The sequence below is a fragment of the Palaemon carinicauda genome, unplaced genomic scaffold (genome assembly GCF_036898095.1).
Source record: "Palaemon carinicauda isolate YSFRI2023 unplaced genomic scaffold, ASM3689809v2 scaffold110, whole genome shotgun sequence".
Lineage (NCBI taxonomy): Eukaryota > Metazoa > Arthropoda > Malacostraca > Decapoda > Palaemonidae > Palaemon > Palaemon carinicauda.
Genome location: NW_027168594.1, coordinates 84924 through 108195, shown reverse-complemented (window position 1 = coordinate 108195; position 23272 = coordinate 84924). Strand labels below are relative to the sequence as shown.

The 23272-nt window shown below is 38.3% G+C and overlaps 1 protein-coding gene across 3 annotated transcripts in view; it reads right to left on the bottom strand.

Annotated features, from left to right (window-relative positions):
- The window catches only part of LOC137635281 (UBX domain-containing protein 6-like), a 71669-nt gene that overhangs the window by 10191 nt on the left and 38206 nt on the right, over window positions 1-23272 (bottom strand). For all 3 annotated transcript variants that reach the window (XM_068367743.1, XM_068367742.1, XM_068367744.1), the window contains 4 exons: window positions 18695-18838; window positions 13018-13193; window positions 11550-11677; window positions 2052-2255 (listed from right to left, as the gene is read on the bottom strand). In XM_068367743.1, the coding sequence (XP_068223844.1) occupies window positions 2052-2255; window positions 11550-11677; window positions 13018-13193; window positions 18695-18838 (652 nt within the window). The remainder of the gene's footprint in view (window positions 1-2051; window positions 2256-11549; window positions 11678-13017; window positions 13194-18694; window positions 18839-23272) is intronic.

The following is a 23272-nucleotide window of genomic DNA, read 5'->3' as shown; positions in this document are numbered from 1 at the left end:
CAGGAGTCGGTTGTGATTTTTTGTTCATTGACAGCCGGCTTTGAAGTGATTTTTCTTGTATCGGAGTAAGTACTGTTTTATTTATTTTTGTTAGGCGCGATCATGAATGATAGAAAGTTTATTATTTATCTTTGATTATAGTGCGATAGTTTAGTTAGTTAGGAGTTTTCGTAAGCGTTTTTTCTTTTTTATTGCAGGCCGTAATTCCTCCTTTGGATTCCTTAACATTCTTTGGAGTTAAATTTAGGCCTTAAAGGTGTTGCTTGCCTGCCTAGCCTTGTATGTATGAATAACTTTATGATGACGACCTGGACCGTACTATGAACTTGGGAAAAGACTGCTGATATTTATATTTAGACTGCTGAAATATAGAAAGTGTTTTGATCGTTGACGACCCGGCTGAAAATATTGACGATATGATGATGATGATGATGATGACCACCTTTAATGTGATTGGACAGTCGAATTGACTGCAGTGATTGCTTGCCAGGGATTTGTGGCAACTGGCGATAAGGACTGAGTTGCCAGTGTGTGGAGTCTATGGACGACGGTGGCCACACACGTATATTAAACATTTAAGAGGTTTCTCGTATGTTTTAGTGTTAAGTGTTGATTATTTTGCTGGGTTATAGAATGTGATTGGTATTTTAGTGGGTAAGTGTTTTTGGTACTGTGCGTGGACTGACGGTGTTGGGTATATGTAAAGGATATTATTTTTTTCGATTATTGGCGAGTTCTCGGTACCCTCACGCACCGATATATATACAGCAAATTTTGTGTATTGTTATTTTTGTCTGTTGAATTTAATGTGTTTTTTTTGGTTGCGGTGAATATAGTTTTTAAGGTTATGTTTTGTTTGTTTTTCCCTTCGTGCAATAGTCCAGTTTGAAGTAAAGTAAGGGGAAAGTTTGTTATCGTTTACATCCCGCCACATCTCCACCCAACATTCCTGTGTAACCGATATAAGCTTGAAGGGAAAGTCAGATGTGTTAGTCAGACAAGGAGTACAAGCAAGTAATCCTTGTGTGATTCCTGGTTAGAGGGGCAGGGCCACTCCCGAAGGATGGGCAAATCTCGGGTTGGCATTCAAACCTCAAGGATAGGCATAGATGGATCGTATACATAGAGCATTAATATAGTACACTTTAGTATCATTATGTTCTCAATACATATAAATGAAGCTCCTAATGGTAAAAAAATTCAACTCCAAAATGCTGTTACTGTAGTAGTTAAATAGAAAAACTATAATATAACTATAATATAACATTTGTAATAATCTGATATCTATTTCCTATGAAACCTGACTACTTACTAACTGTTGTAGCTGGAAATCATAGGCAAAATTCGACTACAATTCAACTTACAAACAGCTTCTTGGAACCTATTAAGTTTGTAGGTTGTGGACCTTCTGTATATACAACATTCACAAAGGACAAGAGTGACTTATTGACTTCTAGTTTCATACGAGGACATATATATTCACATTTCATCTCTCACAGATGCTAGGTGTTGACTACTGAACCTCACTGGAAAACTTAGTTTCTCCCTTTAGACATTACTTGCATCACAGAGATGGAATCCAATGGGCAAGACGCTGCAGTACTATTTCTTGTTCCAGTCAATCAGTACAGTACTTGCTTCGAAAAATCTAAATAGTTTTCACTTCCTATGTACTCTATATATGCATTCCTCTGAATAATATGGTATTCATGAAAATCACTGGCAGAATAACAAGAATTTTCCGTAAGCAAAACGAAAATCTATGAACTATATAAAATAAACCTGTACTTCATACAGTAGAGGCGTGGGTACTAACAAATCACGGAGATTTTTTATACTCAGACTTATGACTGAAGCACATTAAGATCATATTATAAATCATGAAGCAGCTGACTAATGTGTTGTCTAATGGCTTATGGACAAGCAAATCTCATAAGACTTAGATAGGTAAGAGGAGGAAAAAAAAAAAAATATACAAAAAAATCATGGCAAAATGGTAACTTTTTAACTAAAACCGATTAAGAACAACATCAAATAAAATATAACCTTACCCAAAACTTCTCTGTGGCATCATTGAATGGAAGCTCTTTAACGGAGAACCCAGCAGCTTCTAAGAACTCTTTTGTGCCTTCCATTGGTTCTATTCTCTCCTGGTACGCCTTATTGCTAATTCGAATCTTGCGGAACTTTTCCTCCGTGGGGTTCGATAAAATATTTTCTATGTATTTGCAAAGAGTTTCTATACAGACATTCACCTGCAATAGAAAGGATGTCAATAAAAGGGAAAATTCTTTAATTGGTAACTTTTCATTTCACTAGAGTTAAAATATGATACAGTAATAAAAAAAAATTTGTCTTACCCTGTTCGAGTTTAATCAATCTTCACAAGATATAAAATGAAAACATGGCACACTAAACTTTGCAAAATCATGTGCAAGTAATTAGTGGTATTTCCAAGCTTCTATTCTCTTATTAAGTTTCAGAAAAGATCAAAATGATAAAGCAAGAACTTTGAACTATTCAAATAAAAATTGCAATAGTAATTTATATTTTTCATGACTATACAAACATGAATTTTTTAATAGGAGTGTCTTCAGCTCAGCTGGAACTAAACTGTCAAAATTTATAACAAGGTGTCGGTAGTTATTAGCGGGTGGTAGACTAAATACTGTAGCCACTTTGACCTTCATCTAGGGTTTATGTGGTGGGTTGAGGCAGGAAATGAAACTTATAGGGCTCGGGTTTCTATTCAGAAGGTCTCCAACTTACTTTCGACAAACATACATACATCCGACAGGAAATAACAAAATTAAGATAAAGAAAACTATCATTTAACACAGTAAGCAAACTGACATTTGTAATATCCTGATATCTATTTCATATGAAACCTGACTATTTGTTGATTTTTGTAGCTGGAAGTCATAGGCATGGGATTCAGGTTAGGCCTACCATAGGAAAAAATTAAAAAAAAAATTGACTGACAAACAATTTGACTTACAAACAGGCTCTTCGAACCTATTAAGTGCATAAGTTGAGGACCTTCCCTAGTTAGCAAAACTAAAAATTCCTTTAAAAATTTGAGATTTTTTCATACAACAATACAAACACTCGTACTTTAATCGGAGACTTATCCTTAGGGAAGAAGTACCTATAACCATACTGGATGGTTTAAAATCTCAAGATGACAATACACTCAGACCTGATAGAGGTGCGAGCGTAGATTCCTTCTACCTCCCAACACTTGAGATTAGCCTTTTTGTAAATGAATGAAGCCTCTGAAGGCATTGTCTTTGTTGATCTAGAGGGCAGAGCAGGAACAGTTATGTTTAACTGTTTCTATGATTATATGCCAGGAGTCTCCTTAGCTTTCATGCTAAAGTATTTCCAGATATTCCACTCTCTGTCTGGGAATTCAAAAAAGCTCTTTATTCGATATATCTTAAAACGCGGAATGAAACAAGAGACAAGGAGCCTGTGTCAATGTATTGGCCAGACCCATTGGTAGACGAGTGATGATTGAGTGCTCAAAAGAAACTAGCGTAACACTTGGGGAGTGATAGCCAGTCCGAAGTATCAAGTTTTGAATTGGTAGCTACTTTCCCCAAGACGGGGAAGAGAAAACATTCTGTAGAACTTGGGTAACGGGTACGATGTTAGGTGCCCTTAAGGTCTACAAGGACACAGTGGTCATAGAAGCTCATAGAAGCTATAGAAAGTCACTGAGTTCTGTGATCCTTTCGGCCTTTCCTCCTACTATTTCTCTACCTGGAGGGCCAAGTCACGGGTGTTTGGACGGAGATGTCTTAGTTTTTCCAAGGAAGGAAGAGCCTTGAGTTGCCAACTGGACCTGATGTCACTGGATTCTTTCTCAGCACTTGATAATGTTGTGATGGTAATCTTGGAATAGTTATCCTTGAAGGGCCTGGACCCTTAGTAGTAATCAATTGCTAAAGGAGGAGACTTGTTTGCGCCTTCTTCCACCATTACCGCCCTAATGTTGTTCCTTCCAAGGGGTTAACTACTATAATTGTTCAGTGGCTACTTTCCTCTTGGTAAGGGTAGAAGAGAGACTTTAGCTTTGGTAGGCAGCTACTCCACGAGAAGGACACTCCAAAATCAAACCATTGTTCTCTAGTTTTGAGTAGTGCCATAGCCTCTGTACCATGGTCTTCCACTGTCTTGGGGTAGAGTTCTCTTGCTTTATGGTACACTCAGGCACACTATTATATCTTATTTCTCTTCCTCTTATTTTATTAAAGTTTTTATAGTTTATATATAAAATATTGATTCTAATGTTGTTATTGTTCTTAAAATATTTTATTTCAATTGTTAATTACTTCTCTTATTTCCATGTTTCCTTTTCTCACTAGGCTATTTTCCCTGCTAGAGCCTCTAGGCTTATAGCATCCTGCTTTTCCAGCTAGGGTTGCAGCTTAGCAAGTAATAATAACAACTCTCATGCCAATGCATTCTGTAAGGGACATAACTCTCTTGACTACCGTGTCTGGCAAAGCAAGAGACAATTGTATTCCTTTTCTCTTGGCTTCAAATGGCCCATGGAGCATATGAAAGGTGCATCAAGAAGGCTTTGTTCTAGGCATTTGATTAGATCACATTCATCCACTTCCTCGTACTTGAGCTTTGACAAACTCTGGGTGTAATCAAGTGCATGATTGGGACTGCCAAGTGATCAAACATCGATGTAGCTTGGAGGTTGGCCTTGGAAGTAGATTCCAAGGCAGTGGACTCTGATGACAGGACATTGTATCTTGTGCTCACATCTTCATCCGCGTCCCTACTGTCAGCGTGGACTCTTCTGGTTCTATTGATTGAAGAGGGTGTCTGCGAAAAGCCCAGGAACTAGGATGCTATCAATCACTATAGATTAAGGAATTCCATTAATCAGACAAAGTCGGAATTGCTGTACTAAGCGGCATAAAGGGTAGTTGTTTTAGGGGCCTTCTTGAGAAAATTCACAGGAGAACTTGATTGGAAAGGATCCTAGGCAACCACCACATGCATGATGTGGCATCTCAGCATTTCAGACCAGAATTGAGAAGTCATGTTCCAATGTTTCAAACGCGAATGAGATGAAAGATCTTAGCATCTGGAAAATTTCAGTCATGGGAAGATCTAGATTAAGGAGTAGTATCAGCAAGTCGGAAGATTTCTCGAGATGGCGTCACTGAAGCGTCCTGGGAACGTCCAGAGGCAGGACAAGAATGATAACGTTTGCCAACATCTCGACTAGCAGCACTCATGCTCAGTCTCACATGAGACAGAGCACTAGGAGAACGAGTTCCTGTACTCCGTGTCAAGATCCTTCCTTTGGGTTCGGTTTTTAGTAGAGTGCTGCTCCTCCCACAAAATCATACAAATGGAATGGCCTAAGTCTCAAGCGACTATGCCAGACTGGTCTTGTGCTTCGGTAATTCCTTCCTCCTCCTCTTCTATGGTAGGAGCACTGTGAAGGAATAGGTAATGGGAATAGGTAAACTAGATCCCTAATGACTCAAAGGTGATGAACCCTTGAGGTACGAGTGTAAACTTCTATCATTTCAAAATACAAAACCAGAAACCTTATATATAGAGATGGAAGGCACTAACCATCAGGTAGGCAGGCCAATTGATACGCATAGCAGATACATGGCACATGTATATTGAGCAGCAAACAGATCAATCCCCAGCCACAGCATGTGTGTGTAGTATCAGGAGTGCAAGATGGCATCTGACAGTAACACGTCATTCAAAGACTGGTGTACCTTCACTATGGCTAAGGAAGGAAAACTCAGTCTGCAGCCTGGAAACGAACATTCCTAAAGACAAAAAGAGGAAATATATATATGCAGCAGCTATTCATAACTTTCAACTTGTATGTTCACCTCTCCTCAAAGTACAAGCACCAATTATGTATCCAATTACGATAAGTGCGGGTGGGTGAACCTTTGTGCCTTTGATAGGTGTAGTAGTAGATGAGACCCCCTGTAGAATCAAGAAGGCATGAAAGGCCTTAATAGGAATAGCTTTAAGATAAATAAAAAAAAATTAAAAATAATAAAAGGAATGTGAAGGAAGTAAAACAAAACAAAGGATTTATAGTCACTATCAAAATGCCAGATTCACAAGATAATAAACAAGTACCAAAGACTGAAAATAGTAGATGTAAAAAAAAATAAGTGAGATAAGAACTAGGAGTGAAAAAATTGAATTCTAATAACATCTTATTTCTATATTCCTTTGATGATCATATTGGTTATTCTCCCAAAGCTCGATTTCATCAACATTTTTTTACTAACTTTAAAATATTCATATTTTCTTTACCATCAATAAACATACAATATACCCTCAGTAAAAGAATGAAACATTCAGCAGTAATTCATAGGAAGCTCAGAACTCTCTTGCCCCTCAATTTCAAAGAATACCACAAATCAGTGGAGATACTATCCCTAACGCTTATAGTTTTGTCCAAATAATACTGAATGGCTTTTACCGGACAATGTAGCCCGTCTTTTGCTGAAATGTTTTCAGTCATTTTCAGAGAAGGGATGGGTAAAATGGTAGGCAAACTCTTAGCATTAAAATCATTTTTGGCTCTGAAGGAAGAAAAAAAGGAGACAAAAACATCTTGTGTTCCTCAAAGCCTACTTTGATACAAAGCTTGTGGTCCAACAGGTCAAAAATTGGCCCTACTAAATACTGTAAAACCATATCCAAATTACCAAAAATAGACCCGACTACCAGATGCCTTTCAATACTAAAAGATCTAAGTGCATCCTCTATAATACATGAAATGGAGAGATCTAATTCAAGATGCCTGAGAACAGAATTAATCATGGCTGTGTATCCCTTAGATAGTGAAACAAAGTTTTTTGTCATAAAGAAGACATGTAAAAACTTTACAATGTAATCTAAGCTAAACTTAGTCATTAACACTTTTTTAGCTTTGCATAAATCAAAATAAACATTCCATTGTATTTGATATAGATTATTGGTAAACTGCCTTTTAAAACTTATAATAGACAGTTTAGAGGGCTTTGAAAAACCTTTGTTTCTGAGGATATGGTGGACAATCTCATCAAAACAATGAGACCTGTAAACTTCCTAAGCACTGAAAGATCTAGACTTGCTCTCCAACCCCTTTTGGGAACTAGGAATAATCTGTTGTAAAACCCCACGTATAGGTTCACAACCTCCTTTATCACATCTTTATATAGAAGGTTCCCAGCTTCCTAGTTTCTAGCTGCGAATTTTGAGCTTTTACTGTATTGGTAAAATACCTCTGACACATAACTAGTTTTTTTGGACAAGGGAGGTTTGGAGGCTAGAGGAATCCAGTAACCTATTTTGACCACAGCTAACACCCAAAGATTGGGATAGAAGTGGGAAAATCTTCCCCCAACTGGAATTCACTGGGAAGGACCATCATACTCTTTTCCAATAAGATCTTCAAGTCCGGTTGGCAACAACTATTACATCGGACTTCTGATGTTCTATCGCTGAAACAAAAGGGACTCCTGGTGACAATTTTGAGGCTGAGGCATATCACCTAAAGGTAGAAAACTTTGAGTATTCCTATCAAAACATCAGTTTGAGTTCTGGTCTCTACTTGAGGAACCAGTTTATCATTTTTTATTACATCTAACACAGCCCAAAAAATAAGGGAAGAATTAATGCCTGTTTTGTACCTCTGAGACTGACTCCGCCATTGTGGCACATACCTGCTCTCTTCCTTTAATCATAAAACACGCAATGGCTGATTAAGCCTCGGAAATCCCATCCGAGATGGTTCTATCTAAACAAGTCAGACATTCCAATATTAAATTCAAATCTAAATATCAGGCTAACAATGACCTCTATTATAGAATCTGCAATAGAAAGTGCTTCAAGAATACTCCCAACTTGATTACCCACTAAGAACATTTCTTTAGTCTACCAGATTGAAAAAAACTTGAATATATAGATTTTTGAACAATGATGGCCTCAAAACAGGAAATTGAATTGAAGACTAGAACAAGATTACTGTAGGTAACCGGGTGGTCTTATACAAGTCAGCAAGTCTCTGTGGTATAGAAGGCTTAAGGACTAAATGAGAACCAGAATTACTAGCTTTTCTCTGAAACTGACAACAATTTATCTATTCTATCTACCATAGGTTGAAGAACTGAGGAGCAAAAACCATCTTAGAAGTAGCTTTCTCTAAAGATTTGGAAGAATAAGTAGCTCCTGAACACACCTTAATACTTAATAGGATTTTCTCACCAATAAGGTTATGTAAAGCTTGAAAAGGAGATACTTCCTCACTTTTGAGGTCTGCCTCTTTTCTTCCTGATCTTCCCGTAAAGTTGGATGAACCGAGGAAAGAATGAGCTAACGATTAGTGCATTTTCCAGTCTGTTTACTACTGAATATAGAGGCTGTTGTGCATGCATGCAGGAGACTCATTTTGGCAGCAGATGAACTAGTGTATACATTTACACCCCTTAGAGCTGACAAGTGATGAGCTAGTGGTTGAGCTTGCAAGTGAACGAAGCGCACTGCCATCTAAAACATGATGCAAATGATCTAATTTAGTTGAAATTTTGTTTATCCCATCAAGATCTAAGGGAATCTTATATGACATGTCATCCACGTGCAATATGATGTTGCTCGAGAAGGCTTACTTTAGCTAGTGGAGAAATATTAGGATCCAAAATACAACCTCAGGCATAATACACAGATTTAAAATCAAGTTCTGACCCAAATTGCACTAACCCACATTTACGTGGATATCCCTGTAGGAACAATAGAAATCTCTCTGGGCGCCACTACTTGTACTAGTTTTAGGCAAGGGAACCACCATGCTACATTTACTTTAGATGAGGTTCATTCATATGAATATTACATTATAAAAATTGTATTGAAGAATCTGGGTCAAGTTATTAAAGGAGTAAGCTAAGCAAAGTATAAAAATATTTTTCTTAAAACAAAAAACTAATGTCCTATCTTTAGTAATATGTGGAACATAGACAAACGATGAAAAGATATTAAGGTTGAAAATGCACTTGCAATGGAGATGAGGTAAATTGTTTTCAAGACATACGGCCACCAATCAAACTGCGGAGGTAATATTTGTTCCACTACACATAAACTCACTTTCCCTCTGAAATCACAAATGCTTTAGAAAAAGAGGCACCTTGAGCATACACCACATAATCAGGCTCAGGGCAGAGCAAACACACCGTACATCAGTTCCACCAAACTGTTACAAAAAGCAAGAACAGTAGACTGGATTATGTACAATCACTACCTCCCTTGGTCAATGCCGGAAAAAGGATCTGAGAAATGTCTTCAGTGTGACAGGTTACTGTAATTCAGAAGAACTTTGATAAAGCTTTGCTATACCTTCCCACATCAAGGACAATACCTATCAAAAGGTCTCCAACCAGTTCTGGTTTCATGTCATTTACTGGGCAGGGATATTTACTCTCTAATGGCCAAGACAGTCTTTAAACCAATTGCAGTTGATTGGCTCTTACCATCAAGTTCCCTACTGAGAGTAGGGCATTGCACAAACCTGAAATCAATGGACACATGAGGCAATTTAAAGGGTGGATGAGAGATACAAAAACAAAGTCAAATAATTTAAAGATAATTCTTTAGTCAATACCCATTTAAACATTAGTGTTACACAGAGTTGTTTAAAACGGCGACTAGGATTGCAGGAATCCCATGGTTTAGCAATTAAATAATTTAAGGCTCAGTGGGAGGATCTCTAATCCGTATTATGCAGCGAACTTTCAGAACCTTAATCGAAAGGAATAATATTATCACTACAATATACTTGAGAAGTTAAGTTATTGTTGACACCCGGGCGGATAGGATCAGAATTACAGCCTTAAAGAGAGGACTCGCCGACCTTCTGATATTTAATAAATGAAGCTAGAAATGTCAAGAGCTTTTGAAGCTCATCACTCTCAAACGTTGGCTGGTTAGGTGAAATAGCTATGCGTACTGGCGTGTCATTATCGTCATCAGCTCCGCTATGATCAACTAGCTTAGTCTTCCCAGGATTTCCCCAGAACTAAAAGTGTGTTTCATTTTACATTTTGAACTTTGAACTTGATTGGCAACCAACTCTTACAAGAGAGCGACTGAGGAAAACACACCCCTCACAAAAGGTGTTCAAAGGTATTACCCTTGATGCAAAGAACAAAGAGAATCCTGATCCAGATCACCAAAAAACAATATTCCCTTGAATACTCCACACTGTAACTGCTGACAAATCTAGAGGGAGATACCCTAAAATGCAGTAATACCTAACAACAGAGAAACTAAAATGATAGAGAGACTACGGCACGTCAATACTGTACTGACCTTTTTCCCACTTGCTACTAGAATATTCCATTACTTTAGCAAAGGCATATGTATATTAAAGGGTAGGAAACTGGAAAGTTTTAAAAATTATAATTTTCTTTACAGGTAATGTCGATTAAACCGAGCTTCTAGAGAAGCAGCAATATGAACATCGGGGAAGGTTCATAGGAATAATTGGCTCTTATCATAGATGAATTGTGATGAAACAACTTGAATCTTAAAGAAAATTCAGACTGCTTTAAAAAAAAAAAAAAAAAAATCAACATCAGCCTTACTACCAAAATAGATTAGGTTGAGATTAGACTTGGAGGTAATCCTCCATATCAAAATGTGTAGGGTGAAGGACAAAACTCCCATCTGTCAGTAGGCAAAATTCCATGCACCACCTTTTCTTAAAACACATTAGCTGGCTATGAAAGTCATGTATCCTTCTGATCAATAGTATTTCAAACTAATTGAATGAGACAGCCAAGTTCCATTGCACCTCCCTATTAGGACTTGCCTAAAGAATTGGTTCTTAATGAGGTTTGAAAATGAAACTTGAAGGAGCTACACATAATTGACTATTAATTAAACCTATGTATCTATCTACCATGGCACTTCCCCCAATTCTGGGAGGTAGCCGACATGTAGAGAAACAAAAAAGGGATTTTGACGACTGGAAGACAACCTGTGAATAGTGGATTTCACGCGCCTTTGCTTTATACACGACACCCAAAAGGTGCTCGCGCGAGGGTTGTAACCTCAGCATTCCATGCTTTTATCTTTCTCTGGTATAATTGGAAGGTTTTATCAGAAAAGATATATAAGAAGGACTCTTTTCACCGGCCGCCACAGGTCGACCCAGAAATGACAAATTTGGAGATAATTTGTATTTTTCCCCGTAGTCTCTCCTTCGGGATATCCTGTCAACATAACGAAAGGTTTGTTAGTGTGGGAACAATGGGATATATTTCTTATTCGATCCTCCTTGGCTGACAAGGGACTCAGCCGAGTTTGGTTGATACTGTTACAGTGCTACAGCCAATAAAAAATAAAATCAAAGGAAGAAAACAATGATGCAGGGATTGAAGAGTGTTACATAGAACCATTAGTAAAAATTACTATAAGCAGAGTCTACGACAGAAAACAAAATGAGTTGAAAGCAATACCAGAAGAAAAATAAGAAATAAATACATTTGAAACCTTCTACTTACTTTTTCTTTATTCTTATTACATGTATGGATGATAAGGCAGGATGAGACCCCCTTGTCTTCTTCTACTTGGCTAAACAAAAACTCCTTTATTTGTTGCTTAATTTCATTGTAAGTAGCAATTTCTGGTCCTTTGAAAAAAAATAATATACATTATATAGATTTTTAGCAATCAAAGATTATACAACAGAAAGTACAGCATTATGTCATATAAATATAAAAACTTTTCATTGAATTCATAAAAATTGGGAAAAGCAATATAAAACCAAAATATTTTCCATTAGAGAAACCTAACCCTTGTTAATATTGTATATACAAACAATTGATTTTAAAAAAAATAGGAGAAATTAACCAATCAAGAGAATAAAATCTACAAATGACATTTGAAAAATTTGTCAGAGGAGCTGTGTTCTATTACTGTCTAAAAATTCCTCTCTCACTCTTTCATAATATTACTGTTTTTCTCCTCTCTTTGGAATTCTTACAAAAATGAAAATAGTAAGGAAAATGAACGATAAGCCCTTGGTGAAAAAAAAATAAGCAAGAATTAAAATAAAAATAAAAATTAAAATCAAAACTAATATTTCGCAAGAAATTAGAGAGCTTCAATCTAGCTGGAGTAATACTATCATGGAATCTGCTGACTCGGGAAAACTATTGTATAGAGAGAGAGAGAGAGGAGAGAGAGAGAGAGAGAGAGAGAGAGAGAGAGATTTGTATGTTGATTTCCTCCACTGCAGCCTTATCAACACAGTGATTTATAAAATAAGAATAACAATATAAATACTGAGAGAGAGAGAGAGAGAGAGAGAGAGAGAGAGAGAGAGAGAACAACAGTGATTTATAAAATAAAAATAACAATATAAATACTGAGAGAGAGAGAGAGAGAGAGAGAGAGAGAGAGAGAGAGAACAACACAGTGATTTATAAAATAAAAATAACAATATAAATACTGAGAGAGAGAGAGAGAGAGAGAGAGAGAGAGAGAGAGAACAACACAGTGATTTATAAAATAAAAATAACAATATAAATACTGAGAGAGAGAGAGAGAGAGAGAGAGAGAGAGAGAGAGAGAACAACACAGTGATTTATAAAATAAAAATAACAATATAAATACTGAGAGAGAGAGAGAGAGAGAGAGAGAGAGAGAGAACACAGTGATTTATAAAATAAAAATAACAATACAAATACTGAGAGAGAGAGAGAGAGAGAGAGAGAGAGAGAGAGAGAGAGAGAGAACAACACAGTGATTTATAAATTAAAAATAATACAAATACTGAGAGAGAGAGAGAGAGAGAGAGAGAGAGAGAGAGAGAATTTGTATGTTGATTTCCTCCACTGCAGCCTTACCAACACAGTGATTTATAAAATAACAATATAAATACTGAGAGAGAGAGAGAGAGAGAGAGAGAGAGAGAGAGAGAGAGAGATAAAATTACACTATACACTGGTAACAAAAAGTTCAACAAACCTAGAAGAGGACAGTAAAAGTAGACTCCTTGGACTGCTAACACAGACGCACTGTCACACTCAATTTCCCTTGGTTTGAAATCTTCGGCTTCAGACTCTGTCAATTTCAACTGCTCCATCGCCTTTCTTTCAGCCTCCAATTCCTTCCTTGCTTGGGCTTTAATTGCATATTGGGTCCTGAAATAAAAATAAAAAAAATTCAAGACTAGCTTTTTGATATCCAAAGTCAGGGTTTGCCCATTACATGAGAGATTGGGATTATGAGCATATTCATTCTTTCGACCTCTGTTGTGTCATTGTTAGGGTATTCTAATGGCATATTATTCATTCACAGAGTAGTAGCTTGGAAAGATTAACTTAAAATCATATCACATACTCATTTAAAACATGGTATACAGTTTTATGTTTAAGAAAAATAAGAATATTTTCCGGTAATTAAATCTTTCTTTATTCATAGTATTCTAGCTTTGTTGTGTTGATGGTAGGCTAACCTAGTTGTCTGAAACTTAGAATTTTCCCTATTTGTCCATAACCTCAAAATTTGAAAGTTATCGATACCTACACTATGGTATACAAGAAAAAAAAATTATGCAAACAAGTTTAAACAAAGAAATAAAACTTATTTAATAAACATAGTGACAGATGCCTTCAATAATAGGCCATAATCAATAAGAAATCAAATTAAAATTTTGGTTTTGAATTATGATGAAATCAAGAAAACAGACTTGGCTGAATACTTCTTCATGCAAAAACGAAGCATTATTTCATTACTCAATTTCATTATCCCAAAATATGATTCATTAAAACCAATGGGCAGTAAATGATATAAAAATGTATTAGTCCCTTGGTTTAGCATATGTTCTAAGATCATCACATCATTATCAGTCTCAACTTCCTCTCTACTGTTAGACAACCGAGTATTCTGTGCTGTATTTCGTCTTATTTCACTCAAGGCTTTTACATCTTTTCGGTTTAAAGGTCACTCATAAATGCCAGAGGCAATGCTCTAGAGACTGACCATATACAGTATACATATAATCAGCACCCAAGCCCCTCTCCACTCAAGCTAGGACCAAGGAGGGCCAGGCAATGTGTGCTGATGACTCAGCAGGTAGATCTACAGGCTTCCCTACACTGCTCATCATTAGCTCACAAGCATGGTGAGGTTACTGATACTACAAGAAACTATCGAGATTGAGCAGGTCTCAAATCCTAGTCCAGCAGATCGCCAGCCAGGATGGGAGATTTCTAACAGGCTACACAATTGACTCATATAATTGTGAACGCACCCTAACTAAAACGGCATTAGAATTGAGTTATTCAAGACTAAATACAGCAGAGTATACTCATATGTACAGTATAACACGTGAGAGCAAGTTCAGACTGCTGCTGTTATATAAGTGAATTTTCAAGCCTTTGAGTAATACTAATACCTTTTTGTTTTTCTATAAAAGCACTGTTCTGTATTTGGTGTTACAGTACATAAATATGAATGCATTCCTGTATTTAGTGTTATTCAACAATGAATACTATAAATACTCTGTATTTCGTAATATTTAACTATGAATACTATAATTCGTTAATATGTTTTATGTAACACCCGTCAAAGCCGAGGTCTGACTGTAAGTACTGAATTGAATACTAATTGAAAATATCTGACTATATAGTAATACCGATGTGTACAGCCTTAATCCATGTTGGAAGGGCGGTTATATACTAAACACGACACATTCCACGAAGAATTTTCACTATACAGAATCATGTGAATAGATTTAATTTGTTCTAAAGTCCCACATCTCCAACTTCTTTCATGCATAATATACATTCTGTATATTTATATATTGGCCAGAGAAAGTAGTCAAATGAGATAAATTAAATACCCTTTATCTGAGAAAAGTTGATGATTTCCGACAATGGAGTCGAGGTGAGAAGATGTCAGTGTTTTAAAACTTGTAGAAAACTTCAAATCTAAGATAATTTCTTTCTTTCATTTTCAGCCTTTTTATCTAGACTTGGTTCTGGTTGAAGTTTACCAGGTTGTATTTTCATGAAAATACCTGTCTAATAATGGTGCTTTTACCTTTTCCTAAAGTAAATAATGGTACTTTTGTCTTTGCCTAAAGAATTTTAGAAAAAAATACATTGTTTGGTCACATATCAATTGTGTTGACATTTCTTACAGATTTATTGGGCTAATACTTTTCTACATAACCATGCAACTTTACCCATTTTTCATATATTTATCTAGTGAACTAGGGGCTTCTTCTGTCTCTTCCTCCTTGCCTGAGAACAATACTTCCATCTTTTCCTGGTCCTGCTTTATCTAAAGCTCCTTCAACTCCTCTTTGGTAAGCTCTGCCTTGAGCCCCTCCCCTGATTTACACATCACTGACCTCGAACCCCATGGACTTCACAGAAACCATATCCCCAGGCCCAGGATTAGAAGCCTTTGAAGTCTCTCTTACAGTTTATACACTTTCTGGCCAAACTTTCCTCAAGGACAAGTTCATAGTCATAGTTCTTTGTTTATGAAACCTACAAAGTGCAGGATACAGAAGTGGATCTCCTACTACTACTCTGAAGATTAACTTAGTATTTGAGGTCCCTTCATGCTTTGGTGTAAAGCATCTTGGAATTTTGAAATCCCATGATGATATATGGGACGAATGATAGGAGTCAAAATGCAAGAAAAAAAATCTCCAAAGCTGTAGGGTAACCAGGAGCCCTGTTCATGACAAGGAAATGTTTTAAAGGCATTTGTTTCTCGAACTATTTCTATTAAACTTAGGTAAAACACATTGTTCATCCAGTCGATGAAGAGCTGCCTTTTCCATCATGCTCATCACAATACATTTAACCATCTTCGGATCCTGAGCATGACAATATCACTCTTAATCTCATGACTTTTGGCAGGGGGAAACAATTACACACCCACAAAAAATTTTCTGTGCCTTGTTACACCCAAAGTATAACAGGCTTGAACTTCTGCTATCTTGCAGGGTTGACTTCCTCAGAAGGAAAGCTGCTCAGCAAACACAATCCTCCTAGCAGGAGAAAGTGCTGGAGACAAACTCGCGCGTGTCACCTTGCAGGCACTCAGGTGGGCGAGTGCTTGTCGAGGAAGTAGAAGGCTTTGGGGCATGAGACCGAGAAGGAGAGACTCTCCTCTCAGCTCTAGAAGGGAATGAGCTGAAAGCACTCTTGGTAGGAGCAGGTACACTCTCCTGCTGAGACCTCCAAGCCAACACTTCCACACGCCTGTCTTTTGAAGGGGAACACTTCAGACACAATGCATCTTGCACACCAGACTTGCCATGAGCGGAAGCTTACCTAATTTTGCCAAGAGCTTCTGGCCTCAATGGTTGTGCCAAAGTTAACAGGCCACCATTCTTCCAAGAGCGACTCCAGGAGGAGGCCGATTGATTAGAGTCGGAGGGGAGAGTACAGAGCTAGAGAAGTCAGGATTTCTTAGACTTTGAGGAAGACCCCAAAGGCAAAGAATCCCTTTTAGACTTGTTTTCCCTCCTTCGGTCGTACACCTGCCACTTGTTTCAGGGAGAAGCCTGCGTGCAAGATTGTCCTCTAAAACATGGGCAAAGGTGGTGAAGATCTATCTCCCTCTTAGAATGAAGTGCCGCAACTACTGCCCGACACTCCAAGACACATACGTATGTCTGGCATTCCTCACTGGGAAACACACGTATAATCCTGAAAATAAAAGGAAACGTTTAAATTTTAACCATTTAAGTTTAGTGATGTGAAAACATCCGATCACACTCATGGCTGAAATCAAAGGGGTCTGTCAGTGAGCCAGCAGGGTCGGGGAGGGGTTGGTTGCCTCTCGGTGACGACTGGTAACAACCCGTTGATTGTTGACACCTCGTCAAGTTTTAACAGCAGCAGTGTTTAAGCTTTGCTGAAATCACACACTTATGTAAAGAATAAAGGTTTGTATTTGCATAGGAGCAAATATAAGTTACAAAAGGAGTGGTATACGATAAGAAAAATGTCAATCAAGGTAAAACTCAAGATTTATAGCACAGTAATATGACCAGCGTTAAGGTATGAATCGGAAACATGGGTTCTAAAATGAAAAGAGGAAGCAAACCTTGAGAGAACAGAGATAAGAATGCTGAGGTGGATTATGGGAAGATCACTGCTTGAAAGATTGAAAAATGATGAAATAAGAAGAATGGCAGGGGTAGTGAAGATTAAAAAGTGATACGAGTGTCATGACTGAGATGATGTGGACACATGTTGAGGATGAATGGTGGGGAGGGAGTGAGGAAGGCTTGGGAGGAACCTGTTAAGGAGAGAAGATCGAAAGGGAGGCAGAGAATTAAATGTTGAGATAAGGTGACGGATGATATGGAGAGAAGAGGTTAGGTGGGAGAGGATGCCTTGATAGAAGGCATTGGAAAGTGTGCATCAGGCAACAGACTCATTAATGTAGGGATACAGTGGGAAAGCAAAAGTAACATACAAGTTACATTAGGGCTGAACAATCTTAAGTTCAAAATAGGAAGTGCCAAAAAAAAATTGGTAACAGACATAAAAGTAAGTTTTTTCAGTGAAAAGTGATTATAGATATTTACAAGCATGTATTTAGAAAGACCCAAGGAAAACAAGAACGCAGACAATGAACGTATGGGATTTATTTCCTACTTGAAGTGTGGCCCATGACTTAAAGAATCAAAACTAGTTTTCATCTCTATTAATCAAAACATATTTAACTCTTAAACTTCCAAAATAAAAGGGGAGCTATAGCAATATTATTCTACATTTTCATTTAAAAAATCAAATGTTGACTAAAAAACTAATTCTTTTAAAGGAAAAAATTATTCTATACAAAAAAATGAGCTCTAAAACATGAATGGGAAAATATACTCCACATACAAATATTCCCTAAAATCCATTTTCCATTTAATGTCCGAGAAGCTACAATTAACAGTATTGCAGAATGGTTTAACATTTGATTAAAAAACCATAAGGTTTATGAGGAATTTGGGTTAGTTGGCATATTTTGATGTAAAAATAGTCAAAAACACATATCTTGATAAGACTTATATAAGGACATCAGTGCATTTAATTAACTAGATGGACACCAAGTAAAGTGGAGCTTATTTCTCAACCTTTTGCTCAACCTTGACCTAGACCTTTGACCTTAACATGTATTAATTGGCGTGGATTTTCATACACTCAAATATGAACCAAAGTTTCAAGTCTCTAAGACAAAGATGTCCAAACTTATGACTGATTACGTAAGCTGGACATTCTCCTTGACCTTCCACATTTAATCATTCCAGCTTTTACCCTGCACATTTCATTACTCTACAATTAAAATTGTGGCCAAGAAGTTGTTCACAAACAAACACAAAAACAAGGGCAAAAACGTAACCTCCTTTAAACTTCGTTGGCGGAGATAATTAACATGCCATACACCAAAAAAGTACAAATACAAAATTTGAAATATTCTCGCAACGACTTTTAGCACAATTATTTTATTAACTTTTTTCTAATTCCAAAAGGAAGGACCAAATTTATTTTGGTAATATATCTGTTAATTCTACATTGCTAATTCATAAGATTAGAAACACAATCATTGATACACACTAAGTTTTCCTGTTTGTATTGTATCCGAACAAAGAATGACAAAATATTTATCTCATAAAACTTACCAATCAACATCTGTCTTCTTTGTTTGCTGTTCAAACCTGGCCAAGGCTGCTGCTCCTGCAACTCTGGCATCATGAGTTGGGGCATTTCTTTGTCTTGGTAACTGATGAGACGAACTTGGTTGACGCCCAGGAGACGAGGTTAGGCTGTGGGAAAAAATACACGACATTATCAGAAAATTCTCCAATGAGATGAGAGAGAGAGAGAGAGAGAGAGAGAGAGAGAGAGAGAGAGAGAGAGAGAGAGAGAGAGAGAGAGAGAGAGAGAGAGAGAGAGAGAGAGAGAATATTTCGAATAAGTCAAGAAAATTATATAAATAACACCGTGTTGTTTACATTTTGGCATAATCGCAATACGGTAGCGTGACCTCGAGATCAGCTAATGCCTAGCAAAAGTAAAACAAAAGTAATTATTGATTACTGAAATCCTCCCAACATTGGAAAATAGAATACAAACATACTTTAAAAACCCAGAATTAAACACAATAATGTCTAATGAAATATGAAGGCTTAATAATGAACTGAACATTTAATACTATATGAAGCTTTAAACTGAACTACCCGTTCACACACACACGCACAGAGAAAGAGAACCTATTCATATGATAACTAATAATATTGGACATAAAACGGATTTTGAGCGAAGCAAAAAATCTATTTTTGGGTGAGATAGCCATGTCGTCCTGATGGAAGTTCCTTTAGGGTAGCTTCCTAGGGTATATTTGACTACGGTGATATTCCCAGAGAATTTTACCTTAAGGTATCCAGAATTCTAACTCCTGGAGCGAATATCCCTAAATAAATCTAAAATGGGATATCGCGTAATATCAGAGGACATATTCTTGACACGCCACATAGCTATCATTACCCCGAACAGAATTAACACTTCGAGGGGTCAAAGTGGCAAGAAAACGAAAAGCGAGAATGAAAGGAGAGCCGTTAATAAGGTACCTCTCCTATCTCATTTCGAGTGTGTACATAATGCCGCCGATGGCGCCCTCTTTATTCCTTGTAGCGATATACGAGGTGCTACAGATACTGCATTATAGGGAGGGGTCCTATAGCCCTTTTATACTAAAAAAAGGACGACATGGCTATCTCACCCAAAATTATAGATTTTTCGCTTCGCTCAAAATCCGTTTTTTTGGCTCAGGCCATGTCGTCCTGATGGAAGTATACCAGAGCATTACTGTATCTGTGGATTCTTGAATCATGCCATACCCTCAAGAAAGTATTTCCTGGTCAGCATACCCCTAGAGACCTATGATGTTACCGTCATACATCATTTCACCTAAGCATAAACTATGTTAGTGCTTCCTGACCCCTACAGGGAAGAGTCATACTAGACTCTGGGAAAAGTCTCGAGGAGTACATATACCTATGGATGACTAACATACAAGCCAGTATAGTGGTCTCACTCTATACATTGTAAAGCAAAGTTTGTATAAGAACCACCAATGTCAGTATGAAGTACCGACAATTCCCCTGGTGTGGCTGTTCTTATCAATGGATCAGACAAAGGATTACATCCGTGTAGGAATAATACTGCGTATCACCACCATCCCTTTAGAGTATGAAATCTTTCCTTCTTGAAGAAAGAATACATTAATGAATGTTTGCTTGTAGCAAAGAACAATCTTAAGACTATTCATGTTAAAATTATCCATAGTTTTAATTGTAATGCTAATACATTATTTAATAAAAATGATATGGGAGAATAAGACGCAAGGTTCACTAAGAACTAATTTATTGACAATCAATAAAATATATAGGTCAATCGACAATTATAAGAAATATAATATGTGGATGAGCACATAATCAAGCATAAGGATAACAGTAGAACAGAAAGTATTGTTTCATCTAAAAAGGAAACGTATATGCGCCACTTTTAATATCAAAATGTTAACACTGTATCACAGTCTGTATTACTGCCATGGCTTCTAGGATGTTTATATGAAACTTCTTCAAGAGGTTGGACCAAGCTCATTGGGCTTTCTTTCGGTGAGAATGACCTCCCCACCCCTGCTTTGAAGCGTCTGTATGAATAGTTATTGAGGGGGGAGGTGGCTGAAGTAGTACCGATTTCTTCAGTTGTTTGGCTTTGGACCACGGCTTGAGAAGCGTTCGTAGACGAGTCGGTATTGGTCTTACCAGATCTCTTAGCGTGTTTGATGCATATTTTCTCCAAACTCCGGTTGCATCCTTTAGCTGTGCTCTTAGTACAGGGTCTGTTACTGAAGCGAACTGAAGAGAGCCCAGCACTCTCTCCTGTTCGCGTCTTGATATCCTTTTGGATTCTATCAGTCTTTTGACAGACCCCGCTATTTCTTACCTCTTCTTCATAGGAATGGAAAGCTGGTGTGACTGTAAGTTCCAGTGGATTCCCAGCCATTGGAACTTTGAGATGGAGAAAGTTGAGACTTTTCGATGTTGATCTTGAATCCCAGATGTTCCAGGAACTGGATCACCTTCTTGAAGGCTTGCATGCATTCTGTTCTGGATGCTGCCCATACTAGCCAGTCTACGGGCCAACCAAGGGAAAGGCCCGTGCCAACAACAAGTGTTGGCTTTAATACCCCAACAACAAACAACACTAGCCAGTCGTCCAGGTAGGCTACTACTTGGATTCCCTTTAGACGTAACTGCTGGACAGCTGTGTTCGCAAGCTTCGTGAAGATTCTTGGGGCTATGTTTATCCCGAATGGCATGGCTCTGAAAGCATAAAGTCTTCTTTGTAGCTTGAAGCCTAGGTAGGAGGAGAGATGACGACTAATTGGAACGTGCCAATAAGCGTCTGACAAGTCTATAGAGATGGTGAATGCCCGTTTGGGCAGTAGGGTCCTTATGTGTTGAATTGTCAGCATCCTGAACTTGTAGTTCACTATGAACTTGTTGAGTGGCGACAAGTCTAGAATGACTCTGAGTTTTTCTGAGTCCTCCTTTGGAACACAAAACAGCCTTCCTTGGAATTTGATGGACTTTACCCTTCGGATTACTCTTTTCTCCAAGAGTTCTTGAACGTATTCTTCCAGAATGGGGGTACAGTAGAGTGTTGGAAGAACCGAGGGAACGGAGGTGGAGTGCTGTACCAACTCCAACCCAGTCCATTCTTGATTAGGCTGTGGGCCCAGGGATCGAAGGTCCAGCGATCCCGAAAAAGATGAAGTCTCCCTCCTACCGGAAACATCTCACTTCTGTTGTTGTGGACCTGAGGCCTTGCCTCCTTGACCGCGCCCTCCCCTGAATCCCCTTCCTCTTGAAGGGCGTCTAGATGAACCTCTGGCTGTTCCTCTAGACCTTGGCCGAAAGGTAGTTGTCTGCCCTTCAAACGCTGGGTTGAACGCCGGTGACTGAGTTGTCACCGCTTGAGGTACCAGTTGATATGTGGTTGGAGGTTGTGCCACAATCTGGGGCACTGTGGTCGCCGGAAGTTGTTGTTGCTGCCAATAAGGTTTGGCTGGCCAAGAGGATAGCCTAGGCTGCTTTTACTTCCTTTTAGGTTGGGGACCCTCATCTGGGGAAGACTTTCTTCTAAGAGTTAGGCCCCACTTTTGGAGAAGGTTCCTATTCTCCGTGGCGGCCTTATCCACTACTTCTTTGACCACTTCATCAGGGAAGAGGTCTTTACCCCATATACAAGAGGAGATCAGTTTCCTCGGTTCGTGCCTTACTGTAGCTGAGGCGAACACGAACTCTCTACAAGCTCTTCTAGCTTTGATGAAACTGTAGAGATCCTTTGTTACTGTAGCCAAATGGGTTTTGGCCACTACCATGAACATCTCATGGATCTTGGGGTCGCTTGCCATTGTCTCCAAAGTCATCTGTAAGGACATCGACACAGCAAGCCTCTCTTTTGTCTCTTGCTCCCTGCGCAAGAGAAAATCTGACAGCTTTGGGAGGTCCTCACTGAACTGACGTCCGGCAATGTCAGCCTCCAACTTTCCGACTGAGAAGGTAAGGTGAATGTCCTTCCAGTCTTTCTGGTCCATGGGTAATCAGGGACAAGGGCTTACATTCCTCCAAGGAGGGACATGGTTTCCCTGCCTCAACAGCCTTCAAGACAGCCTTGTATCCCTTCTCTATGAAGGGAAAGGCTCTGGTAGGAGAAGCCACAAAGGAAGGATGCTTCTTACTCAGAGCTGGAATCTTTGAGTTTGTGAAGCCCCTCTCCTTCATCGAGCTCGTAAGTAAGGCCTGTGCCTTACTATGGTAAAAAACTATGACCTCCTTCGGCTCCGTCTCTTCCTTTGGGGGTGGTTCCTTCCTAAGACGGACATAGCAGTCCGGGTAAGAGTCCTTGTTGGGCCAGAATTCCACCTCTTCCAAGGGAATCGAACCCAACTTCTCCGAAATGACAATCTTCCCTGTTGTCATAGGCATGTGCTCGGCATACCTCCAAAGATTGGCATCCGAGCACAAAGGAAGGTCCTTCAAGTTGAGCTTCTTCTGGGGCCTACGTGATGCTGCAAGTCTCCTTATCTCCAACTTCATTGCAGCTTCCTTTTCTTCATTCTTCTTCTGCATCTGCTGAATCATTTCAACGATGGAAGAGAGAGTCCTTCCCAGATCTTCTGGGAGAGC